Raw genomic sequence first — 13,423 nt, 5'->3', positions numbered from 1 at the left:
TTGGACCTGGACCTCACCTGCTCTCTTTTTACCTTTGGCTTAATTGAGAACTCCACAGTGTTATCCTCAATCATGTAATTATAATGTTTATATAGCCCACAATAAGGTGAAGTCGTTGACAGTATTTGTAGAAAGGATGATTTGTTTCTTTATCTGCCACCAAATTTTGATTGTAGGAAAGATGTTGTTTTTTTGTTTTTTTTATGGTTTGCAGCCTAGAACATACCAGTCTAGATTATCTCTATTAATTTCCACTCCTTACGCCACTTTATAGACAATATAATGTGATCTGCACACTGGCCTGTATCACTCTCCATTGTTGTAGTACTTTAAATAACCTGCTAATTGAATAGCATAAATCATACCGCCTCCCAATTCATCTTCATGAACACAAATTACTTGACGATGAAAGTATTGCATTTGTACCGTCTGCTCCAGTAAGAAGATAATTTATGGCTCCTGTTAAGGGAAATGCCACTGAACATGTAAATGGCTACACATGACTTAGTGCTAATAATAGGACAGTGTGGGTGGTAATTGTGCTGCGTGTAGTGTGGAACATTGAGAACTTTAGTCATGGAGCACTCTTTTGCCAATATTGGTCGTTCTTCCAACATCATGCTCCAATGCATTTTAATTACAGACAATATATTCCTTTCTTTTATTTTCTACTTACTGTCTTATTTTTTATGATAATGGTATTTGTATGTACATCAAATAATTTGGAAGTTGTGGCCACACATGGGAGGTTGTCAAATGAGAGGAACTATAAGCCTTTGCTTTGTATGTGTTTTCTTCTGAAAACAAACACCAGCGTCCGTTAGCTGCCGTACAGGGTTTGTACTTGTCTCTTTGTTTGCATTACAGCATTGTGCAGTGTAAAATGTTGCTGGTTATTCATTTTCATTTATCTACAAACCCAGTTAACCTACAATTTAATTAAAATAATAAAAGAAAAAGAAGAAATCTACAATACAGTTTTCTTTCTGTATAAAAGTCAGGGCCGGTTCTGGACCATGTGGCGCCCAGGACGAATGTTTCCTTTGTGTTCTCTCCTACCCCCCCTCACACCCCTATAGGGGTGTGGCTTCATGGGGAATGGGCGTGGCCACATAATAGTACCAATTCACATTACACCACACAGTAGTACCCCTTATACACATTATGCCATGTTAGAGCCCCTTACATGCATTACACCTCATTAGAGAAGAGCCCCGCATACACCTTGCGCCAGGGAGAGCCCCGCTTACACCTTGCGCCAGGGAGAGCCCCGCATACACATTGCGCCAGGGAGAGCCCCTTAGGACAGAGTGTGTGTGTGTGTGTTACCAGCTCTCCAGACGCAGCGGGTCCCCCCGGCTCCAGATTATAGCAAGCCGCCTCCTCTCCTTTGTTGTCCCCAGAGACCCGCAGCTGCATCCTCTAACCCAGAGGTTCTCAAACTCGGCCCTCGGGGGCACACACAGTGCATGTTTTGCAGGTCTCCTCACAGAATCGCAAGTGAAATAATTAGCTCCACCTGTGGACCTTTTAAAATGTGTCGGTGAGTAATTAATACACCTGTGCACCTGCTGGGTTACCTGCAAAACATGCTCTGTGTGTGCCCCCGAGGACCGAGTTTGAGAACCTCTGCTCTAACCAGTAGTGCAAGGCTGACAACATGGTGCGAGGACTGGGAGGCGAGAGGTGGACAGTGCGTAGTAACCAGTCTCCTTCCTCCAGCCACTGCTGTCACGCCTCCCGTGCTTAGATGCCGGCGCCGCTCACAGTCCTTCCGTCCACCAGGGGAATGTAGTGGTAGGGGCCCATGTTTAGGAGTGTGGCCAGTCTCCAGAGTGGGTGTGGCCAGCCACCACAGAGGCTAGCCTAACCAATAGATAGTGCATGCTTTGGGCCCCTTAATAAATATATACAGTAAACACTGCTAGTGCATGCATGATAATGTACCAGATTAAAAACAGCAATGTACTGTAGATAATACACCATAGTCCTGTGCAGTGTCTGGAACCTGGTCCCTAGTGGAGCCCCCCTTCCCCACCCTAATAATCTCATGTTGTTTTTACTATATACATTACTTTCTACTTTCCTTTGGTGCTCTTTATCATTTGTCTTTATACTATCTTTATACTCTCAGCTTAATATAGATATTGTAGAGTAGGCAGCAATGATTTGGTTAACAAAGAATTAATTCATGTCTTAGCTATTGCCATGGGAATATATATATATATATATATATATATACTGTATTTATACATTTCATTATTGCAAGCTCTTTTGGCTTGATGTATTTCTTTTTGCTTGTGCTTTTTTAAGACTTGGCAGTGTTTTTCTGCCAACACAAATTCATTACCACCATGTGATGCGTCTGTTTTATACTGGGAAAAGAGAACCTGTATATGAGTGCTGTGCAGGCATGCCACCCGTTCAGCTTGTAAGCATAGTGAAGGACTTGCTAAACAAGCTGCCTGTGATGCTCTCTAATGCCAAGCCTTCAATAACCATATTATGCCAAAGAAAAAGATTAATGTGTTCTTGAGCAAGTGGTCCTAAATATAGTTTACGATATTCCAGAATTAAGAGATTGGAAACCTGTAAAATATGTGCCTTAAATAGGTATTTACTATTACATTGGGAACACCACCAACATGAAGTGTCTAACAGCTGCCCGCTTGTTACCAGCTCCCAGCAATTACCCCCTCCCATCCCCAGCATCTCTTCTAAGGGTCAGTTCAATTCTCATACAGACACTACAGGAGGAAGCACCTGGAGACAAACGCAGTGTGTGGGAACAAAATAAAGGGGTGCTTTAGGATAAGAACTGCTAGGCTTTGAATAACAAATGATTTTGAGAGTCCATTTGAAGCCTTGCACAGAGGTGGAGAGTCTGAAAGGAAGAAGGAGTGAGCTCCAGTGGTAGTCAGCAGCACGGAGTCAGCAGATGTACTCTGGCGTGGGAAGAGGAGATCAGTTGGGTGTTTAGCAATCATTGGGCGGGTAAGTGGGTGATTGGAAGTGGGGAGGGTGATAAGTTTAGAGATATAGAGTGGAGAGGATTTTATGAAGGCTTTATAGGCGAGTCTGAGATTGATATGAAATCTCTAGAGGGGGGGGGGGGGGGGGGAGTATAGAGCCTGGAGGAGAGGTTAGGCAAATGCAGAGTAGTATAAGAGAAATATGAGCACAGTAGTGTTAAACATGGATTGAAGTGGAGGGACGGTGGTATCAGAACGGCCAGATAAGAAGAGGTTGCAGTACTCCATTCTAGAGTTGCGTCTGTATTTCCTCCAGGGTGAGAGAGTCTGATCCTGGAGATATTACGAAAGTGGAAGTGGCATGAATTACAGAAGGGGAATATTGTAGGGATTGAAAGTAACTCTTAGGTTATCAATAGATTGTGAAAAGGAGGACGATAAGGGGACTCAGGATGATGGGAAGACAATGGTCTCTGTATCAGACATGTTTATTTTAATAACGCACTAACTTTAGCACATCTACGATTCGGTCTGAATCACCCCCATAGGGTGATATTAAAATGAACATGTCTAATACAGTCTGCCCCGCGTGTCAGGCCCTAGCACCCCAACCCCTTTCCACCCCCGCACAGGTGTGAAAGCATCACACGGCGGCGATGCTACATGCGCAGCCTAGCTTCTGGGTCTCAGCGGTTGCGTGGGACGTCACGTAGTCTCCGCGGCCCACACCTACAACGGTCCGGACCTTGCCCCACCTGGCATGCCCCCTCCCGCCCCGCGACCACCTCTGCCTGTCAATCAGGCAGAGGCGATCGCAGCAGTGAGTTGCCTTCACATCTCACTGGGTGCGCACGCACGGGTGCACTTCCCAAAGGTCATCAGGCTACAATCGCTACCACTGCATTGTTCGGGTCTGAATTAGGCCCTATGAGGAAATAGTAGAGAAAAACCCTGGACACATGAGTTCCTTAAGAGTGTGTAAATGAAGTAGATTTGAATATCCACAACATAGAGATATTAAAGGTAAAAAGGTGAGCTCACCAAGGGAGAAGAGAAGGGGGCCAAGAACATAGCCTTTGGGATGCCAATAGGTAGAGATTAGGGGATGAGGTTGAGTTACGAGACAGAGCTAGGAGATCTGCCAGAAGAACCCAGTTTCACACCCACCAAATGAGGGGAAGTTTTGCATGAGGAAAGAATGGTTGACCATGTCACAGGCAGAATCGAGGAAGGAGGTGGTGAGATGTAAGGACTGGATATGGGTTCCGTCTTCATCTCTATAGACTGGAGAGAAGGAATTCAGGGTAGTCCGTTTGGAGGGAGGGGTGGGGAGAGGAGCCTGGTGGAAACGCATTGACGTAACTGTTCTGATGACACTGAAAGTACATAAGGCTTGAAGCTTTGAATATACAGTATGACACAATGCAGAGTCACGATTGGGAAACCTGTTTAGACTAGTATAGCTTTTTCTCAACTACTACAGTGTGTCTTATGTCTGTTTTAATAAAGCAGTGCAACAACAAAGTAGAAACATTTCTGCATTGTTTCTTTTTATAGAGCACATAAAATACCTTTTGATACTGAGAAAAGAAAGGCATACCTGTAGTATGCTGGTCTTAGTTATTGTTTCACTTTGATACTAAAAACGCATTCCTTTTGTGATTTATTATTATTAATTTTTTGCAGACAAATAGAAGGGAAGGTGGTTGAAATATCAAGACTGCAAGAGATATTCACAGAGAAAGTACTCCAGCAGGTAACATACGACCTCATGTGTTAGGGCAGCCCTGATTGTACTGTGGCTTGGTTCAGTTAAGGCACAGGACCAGAGTATAACTGCTATATATATTCTGGCGCCATTGTTACCAACATGTCTGATAATTCCTTTCATTTTAATCTGGTTCTTGTGCGTTGGATCCTCAAACTTGTGGTCAATATTAATAATTTTTAATTCACAACATTGTGATCACCTGGCCCATGGCAACCAATCAGCTGCTTCGTACAATTGTACAGTATGCAAATGATAAATGTTACTTCAATGCTGATTGGTTGCCATGGGCAACATCTCAACTGGCTCACTTCTCCACACTTTTCACTGCTTCATGAATAGAAACCTCAATCATTTTTGGCACAGCTTATATCTTATAGATTTGCCTCTGGAAGTGTTTGGTCCTGGATATGTGCGTACGTCCTATAATGAACTACTACGCCATAGATGTATCTTTATATTTTTGCGGTTCTTACGATCTATTGTTCTCTTGGCTGGGTCAGTGAATATTTTCTGAATAGAAGTATTAAAATGCTAAAGGAGACTCTATAGTCAAATTCAGTAAAGACGTCCTGATTGATCTAGGCTGTTCTGCACATACAGTAATGTGCTTAGGTGCTTCTTCCCCCGCAGCGTCTCCCTGGAAAAGCATCTGATATCTGTCAAGTGGTAGCTGGAACATGACAGTGGCCTCTGAATCTATAAATAGGTCAGTAAAACGAAAAAGCAGATTAGTTCAGCAAAAGAGCTACTGTGACAAGACTCCAGTCTTGACTTGAAATGCACTTTAAGCCACCAGTGTAAGGGGCACTAAACTGTCGTCTCCAAGATTGTCATTGTTAGAACAGGTCTGATTTTCTGCACACATTGGCCTGATTCTGAGCAGAACGCATGTGCGCTCGCTATCTGTACGCTTTTTACTTTCCTTCATGTGCTAATGCCAGAATCCTTCAAGTGTACATAAAATATGTGCGACTGGATGTGGAAGCACGCCTATGAAAATAGGGTTGTTCTTTAGTCACCTCCCAGTTACCACCCAGAAACGCTCCATTTTCAACAGAAACTGCGGTCCGTCAAGGGACAACTCCATCTGCTCACAGTAGCATACTCTGTCAGTGAGTGTAATGGGGCTTACACACGGGGCGACTTGTACTAAGCGATCTAGGTTAGCACACATGGCTGTACACACAGCGATGTGTGCTGAGCGATCTGTGCTAACCAGTGTGTTTTATGCACATGCTAGGCGATCTAACTAGATCTTGCCTGCATGTGCTAAAGATCTGAGCGGGTGATTGCGACGCGCGTGATTGCACGTCGCCATTGCTATGGGGTGTACACACACAGCGATCCGTGCTTAATTTCTAAGCGATCTAGACAGATCTCTTAGAAAATAGGCAAAAATGTCCCCGTGTGTATGCCCCATAAGTTTGATCCAGTGCATGTACCAGTCTTTCTTCAGCTCACTATGCTTAAATCTGCTAAATGCATCTGCAGATAGGTTCCACCCAGATTCAGGCCCAGCGTTTCCTCCAGACAGTTCATGTTGATGGAATGGGGCAGTCTTACAGAATGATATGGGCGTGTGCAGCGAGCCACCTTTTCGGATAGTGCTCTTAAACATGACTTTTCTGATAAACATGGGGGGAAAAAACCAATACAGTCTACCATTGTACCAGGCTGATGTCTTGACTGACTGCTGTGCTGGTATTTCTTGACAGTTACAGCAATTCTGTTATCCCCTGATTTCCAGCCATCAGAACATAAGTTTATATAAAACCTGCAGCGTGCTTCAGGCAGTCATTGTGCTTCAGCAGCACATATGATTACACCGTATAGCATTAGGGAAGATCCTTGTAGGTGACACATTCTTCTATTGCATAGGGAAGTCTGAGACGTGAACAGTTAAACTGAGTGAGTTGGACATCTGGCATCTAACTGTTGTGCTAATTACTGCATCACGCCATTTCCCTTCTCTGTTGGCGGTCTCTAGCTATGTGCTTTTTAATGCTAAGCGTTTCTTTTTTCCCCCTCTGTATTACTACTAAATGAATCCCTTATTGGTAGTGTGTGCCGTAAACAGATTGAGGATGTAAAAGTAATGTTCAGCCCTGCAGGTAATGGAGCTGCCGCATTAGTGGAGACTGTCCTGCCTTCTCCTACAGCTTCTCTTGTGTCATGGAGAGAGACGTTCGCTGTCATGTGGCTGATATTGAGTCTTAAATGATCAAATCTTGATGATCTTGTATGACTTATTTAGCAGAGTAGAAAACGTAGATCTGTTATGCTTTGGTAGGTATGCTAATTTAATTTGGCCAATTGAAAAAAAGAACATGGTCGATGCAGTTAAAATTGTATTCCGTATACACTTATATCAAGGCTTATTCAAAACCCTTCATGTAGATGGTTCAAAAGTGCAGTAAACATTCCCAAACAAATGTGCGATTAGAAAATAGACGGGCACTTACTGTCCAGCATCACATGGACACATTTACCAGGATAGATGCTCATACAAGCTCTATAGGTTCCGTCCTACCTACTTACAGTATATTCCTCTTGCTTGCTATTAAACACAGCCGAATGACTGACTGGCTGCCTAACTGCTGCAAACTGACATATGGATAACAGCAGCTGGTCTGTGTTATCTACACGGTTCTTCTCGGCAGAGACCGCATTTAAAAATCGGGACATAACAATATTTCTCCTAAAATATAAGCAGAGATCTTGCCTTCTATAATCCCCAAATCCGTCTAGCTAAAGATTTCCCCTTTTTTTAATTATTATTCCTGATTATCTGTTATTATGTAGGTACATCATACTTTTCTTTTTATTGCGTTAAATAGTTATAGTTTGAATGCGATATTGATAGAATTTGTTTCCCGTCACTGCGGGCTGGTTTGCTTTTGTTGTTTCTTCGCTAGACCCTATTTTCAGAAATGCTCCATTAGGCTACTGGGGAGATGGGGCAGGCCTCCTAAAGAGTGGGGGAGTTTCCCTTATCGGCCAACCAGCTTCTAGCAAGAATTTATCAAGTACATTTAAAAAAAAAAAAATTAGGTAGAAACTGGTTGCTATCGGCAACATCTCCACTTGTACACTTGCACCAATGGTCTGATCCTACAGGGTTTCATTAGTTTATCAACTATATTCTGCCAACTGCATGTTTGGTTGGGATTTGCTGATAATCGTTGGCCATCTTTGGCAGGTAGTGTGTCCCCTCTCTTTCCCGTTTGGATATTTTTGTGGCTAGCTTTAGTCTAATATACGGTATGCTGATGGGTAGTAGACAAGTGGAGTAGCCTCCCATCAGAGGTGGTAGAGGCTAAGACAGTAGAGCAATTTAAATGGGATGCGGTTATGTGACCGACCGCTGGTCACTATACCGACGCTGAGATCCTGAACAGTTAATAGCACGCTGGTTGGCATGCCCACTCGTGGGTGTCCACAACACCCTTATAATGGGAATATAACCAGTGGTGAGCGCAGCGAGCCACTGAGCCTGCTGCATGGCGAACGCAGCGAGACCACAAAAGGGGCTTAATTTCCCTCGCCCCCCCCCCCCCCGCTGGCCATCTAACTACTGGGATCCTGGCGTCCGTATGGTAACCGGTGGTCTCCCAAACCAAACCCAATTTAAACATGCGTGGGATAGACATATGGATATACGTACTTACAAAGAAATAAGTACCAAATAGGGTTGGAGGTCATAATATGGTTAAAAAAATGGCAGACTAGATGGGCCAAGTGGTTCTTATCTGCCGTCACATTCTATGTTTCTATGAAATGAATGGAAGGGGAGCTCACCAGGAGACCGAATTACTCTTCATATCTATTGAACCTGCCAAAACATATCAATACAAACATCTAGAAATTTTTATTTTGTAACATTGAATAAAACGCATTAAATGTTTGTTTTCCCCATAACATCCTTTGAAAGAATTAAGGGGGAGATATATTAAGCCTGGTGAAGTGATAAAGTGAAAGGTGATAACACGCCAGCCAGTCAGCTCCTAACTGTCATTTTTCAAACCCAGCCTGTGACATGGTAGTTAGGAGCTGATTGGCTGGTGCGTTATCACCGTGCAATTTATCAGTTCACCAGGTTTATTAAATCTGCCCCTAAATGTCTATTGTTTCGTTAGATCTCTCCTTGCTTGGTTCTAAGTGTCACCATTAGTGCCTTGCATACACAGGCTGTTCCTACTTATTGCGTCGACAGCGGAGTGGTGTTAAGCATGCTTCAGACACTGTAGATGCATTTTAAATTTTTTAAAGCAAGGGTTAATGTTTGCTTCCATACTTCCCTTCTGTCAGGAAACGGAGATTGACAATATCCATCAGCTAGTCGTGAGCGCCACAGAAAATATCCGAGAAGGAAATGAAGATATACGAGAGGTGATGTTTGTCTGTTTGTGCTGTAATTGCGTGTACATGTGGAGGAGGAGTTGGCGGCAGTGTGGATTATAGGTCTGTTTTTGTTGTTTTGTTTCCTACTTGTTGCTCAGTAGCTCTGTGTTCCACGCCAGGGAGACAGAGGCAGTGCCGCTCTCTTCACACACATTTCAAACCAATTCGCCTGACACACATCTTTCTCAGACGTGTTGTGTACAAATAAACAAAGAAAGATATATACATTATAGAATTGATATCTAGGTATATAGTAGCAAGATAGAGGAAGAGAAAGTGTCTGAATCTGGCGCACTAAAGATATTTGATTTTAAAATCGACCTTTTATTTCATAATATTTAAAAGAGAAGCGCATAACTCATGTATATATATGACTGGATAAACAGCAAAATATTGTCTAAAAAAACAATAATGTGAGTGAAAATTAAAAAATGTGCATTAAAAATTCATCTGTCTACACTTTTTGTCTTTCTTTCAAATTATTTTATACGTTTAGTGTAATGCCGCCAATACAATAATAGAAAAATAGAAGTTAGTAGTCAAGACGTATTTTACGTCCGCCAGATTTCTATTCAAAATGATTTTATAATGTACACACAGTAATCTGGAATTGGCGTGTATCGCTCTATACGCCTGTTTTACATTAAGAGTATGTTGATTCAGCAATAAGTCCTGAAAAATACATTCTGCCCAGTGGGCGGCATCTAGTGAAGTGTTTAGTTTGTTGTTTATGGACTATGTTATGCAGGTCCAGGATGAATAACCTGTATCTATAATACAATATTGTCTCCATATCAGTCACGTTTAATATCCTGTATCTAGAACACAATATTGTTTCAATGTCAATCAAGCTAGTTAATAATACCCATCCAATGGACATCTTTAGTTTTACCCCATTCACCTTGAGGGCTGGTACATATTGTGAGCTAGTATCAGTGTGTATACTTAGGATCTACACAGTGCAAATTCTCGGCTGAGATAGCAATAGAGATAATTGCCTTTATGTTCGGACTGGTATTAGGGCCTCTAAAAAGGAAACTGTTTGTCTTGATAACACTGTAGACATGAAAATCTACTTGAATGAATGCCAGTATTCTATCACACCAGTATGCTGACAATGGAGATAATACTCACTATTGTGTGTCTGTCATTGGCGTTTTGAGAATTTTCACAACATAATTAATTCAAGGTTATGCAAATATTTGCTAATTTGCACTTTACTGTCCCTTGATTTGTTGTTCTTCAGAGGCCAGTATTGTGTCACCAGCATGAAGTGACACTGGAGATAACTCACTATTGTGTGTCTGTCAATTGTTTGCAATTTGATAATCCTCATACAGTGGTTTATTCAAGATTATACGAGTACTCATTACTTCACATTCTACTATCCCTATATTGTTGTTCTTCAGAGGCAGTGTATTATTTTATTTTCATTTTTAATTGTTCACACACCGGAGAGGGTACTCACTATAATGTGTCTGAAAATCATTCTCACCCCAGTGAATGTATCTATCATTTTTTGTAGCTTAACTAGTACAGTGGAAACAATTGTATTAATATTTATTTAGTGGTTCATTTCCCTCAGGCATTGGAAACAATGTGCTCTATATTATGCCCAGTGTATATCATCCACTCGTGTTTCTTTCAGAACTGCACTGTTAAAGATCCTGTCATTATTTGAGACATCATATCTGTTCAGAAACCATGTCTTTGTGTGTTTATTGCGTGTATATTACATTTGTTTTAAAAGGCTAATCCCTTATTAAGTTAGCCAAAGTAAGCACTTTAGCCTTTTAAAACTTAGTAGCGAAGCGTGCGTCGGCGGTTTCGCTGTGTGCCTGCTAAGTCTATTATATGTAATTGTTATATGCCGCCATATTGATATTTGAATAGGGATCCGTTCTGAAGATCGACAGTGTCTAGGTCGACAATGTTTATGTCGACCACTATAGGTCGACAGTCACTAGGTCGACATGGATGGAAGGTCGACAGGGTTTCTAGGTCGACATGTGCTAGGTCGACAGGTCTAAAGGTCGACATGAGTTTTTCACATTTTTTTTCTTTTTTCATACTTAACGATCCACGTGGACTACGATTGGAACGGTAAAGTGTGCCGAGGGAAGCGGTAGCGGAGCGAAGGCACCATGCCCGAAGCATGGCGAGTGAAGCGAGCCATGTGAGGGGACGCGGTGCACTAATTTGGGATCCCGGTCACTCTACGAAGGAAACGACACCCAAAAAAAAAAAATCCTCATGTCGACTTTTAGACCTGTCGACCTAGCACATGTCGACCTTCAAACCCTGTCGACCTTCCATCCATGTCGACCTATTGACTGTCGACCTATAGTGGTCGACCTAAACATTGTCGACCTAGACACTGTCGATTTGATGAACCACACCCATTTGAATACACCAACCCTGTTTCTACAGTCCGATATTAGGACTGATGACTGTTCCGTAGTGACACTGATCATATAATAAGGGATTATCAGCAGCAGCCAGCCGCGGGTATGGAGCTCACATAAAGCTCATGGATATACAAGATGTTTAGCAGCCTGTCAGCATCAGCAGAGTAATACCCATTAGCTCAGATAATGAACTGCATGTAGGAGTGACTAGTTAGGACTGAACAGGTTCAGGAAAATGGTACATGGGGGCCATTGTAACATTCTAACTGTATTTTAGATTGTAAGCTTGCAAGAGCAGGGACTTCTTGCCTCATGTGCCTTTCCTTTTCTTACTTACACTATCTTATACTCCATACTCCCTTTGATGGCACCTAACCCCGGGTTTTCTATACCTGTCCTATATTGTCCTGTACTGTAAGTGCTGTTTTCTTGTTTGCTCATTTGATTATGTACTGTGTAATGGGCGCTGCGGATCCCTTGTGACGCCATATAAATAAATAATAATAATGAAGGTATTATCCTTAAAGTATACTACAGAGAATTCCTACATATAACCTCTCTATACCCATCCGAAGTGTTGACACACACATCGTGCGTGAACAATAAAGCATATCTATAAATAACTATTTTATAAATTGTCCAACAGCAGATAGAGTAATGTGCAAGACACCATAACAGAGCACCTACTAAAATGACATATAATACAGAGGTAGACTCCAGTGTCCTTCCCTGTACTTCAGCAGTAAGGTGACCTATCAGTGTAAGCAATGAACACACAAAGACATATGGTTTCTGAACAGATATGATGAGAGTAAAGCCCAGTACACACTAAACGAGTCCACGTCGATATTGGCGGGGTGCCGACATAAGCAAGTGCATACACACTTGCCAATGACAGCGGGGAAGAGAGCGGCGGCATGGGGAACGACACCAGCATGGCTTTCGTTACCAAGGACCTCCCTCCTCTGTACAAGTTCAGACGAGAGAGGGGGAGCACGCATCGTTAATGACACTGAGTGTACACACTGGACAAGACTGTAAAAGATTTCGCTCAGATCGGCCCTTTTGAGCGAGATCTTTTACTTTCTTGTATAGTGTGTATGGGGCTTAAGTCTCAAATAATAGGATCTTTAACAGTGCAGTTCTGAAAGAAACACATGAGTGGATGATATACACTGGGCATAATATAGAGCACATTGTTTCCAACGCCTGTGGGAAATGAACCACTAAATAAATATTAATACAGTTTCCACTGTACTAGTTAAGCTACAAAAAATGATAGATACATTCACTGGGCTGAGAATGATTTTCAGACACATTATAGTGAGTACCCTCTCCGGTGTCAGAAAAATTAAAATAAAATAATACACTGCCTCTGAAGAACAACAATATAGGGATAGTAGAATGTGAAGTAATGAGTACTCGTATAATCTTGAATAAACCACTGTATGAGGATTATCAAATTGCAAACAATTGACAGACACACAATAGTGAGTGTTATCTCCAGTGTCGCTTCGTGCTGGTGACACAATACTGGCCTCTGAAGAACAACAAATCAAGGGACAGTAAAGTGCAAATTAGTAAATATTTGCATAACCTTAAATGAATTATGTTGTGAAAATTATCAAAATGCCAATTGACAGACTTAAGGGGAGTACTCACGGAGCGATCACTGCTTAAAATCTAAGCAATCTAACTAGATTGCTTAGATTTTAAGCAGTGATCTCTCCGTGTGTACCCCTGACAGCAATAACGATGCACAGCCCCATGCATTGCTATAGCTGGTGCTAGATTGGCCAATCTAGCGGGTCGCGCACTTCACCCGCTGGGTGAAATGAGCCGCACGCTCAGCACACATCGTGCTGTGCTGA

General features: G+C 42.3%; 1 protein-coding gene across 2 annotated transcripts in view; it reads left to right on the top strand.

Moving 5' to 3' along the window:
• The window catches only part of STX18 (syntaxin 18), a 308,804-nt gene that overhangs the window by 289,949 nt on the left and 5,432 nt on the right, over positions 1-13,423 (top strand). For both annotated transcript variants that reach the window (XM_063923349.1, XM_063923359.1), the window contains exons 9-10: positions 4,659-4,728; positions 9,052-9,132. In XM_063923349.1, the coding sequence (XP_063779419.1) occupies positions 4,659-4,728; positions 9,052-9,132 (151 nt within the window). The remainder of the gene's footprint in view (positions 1-4,658; positions 4,729-9,051; positions 9,133-13,423) is intronic.

Source organism: Pseudophryne corroboree, chromosome 1 (assembly GCF_028390025.1).
Source record: "Pseudophryne corroboree isolate aPseCor3 chromosome 1, aPseCor3.hap2, whole genome shotgun sequence".
Lineage (NCBI taxonomy): Eukaryota > Metazoa > Chordata > Amphibia > Anura > Myobatrachidae > Pseudophryne > Pseudophryne corroboree.
The sequence above is the reverse complement of the archived record's forward strand: the minus strand, read 5'-3'. Positions and strand labels throughout refer to the sequence as shown.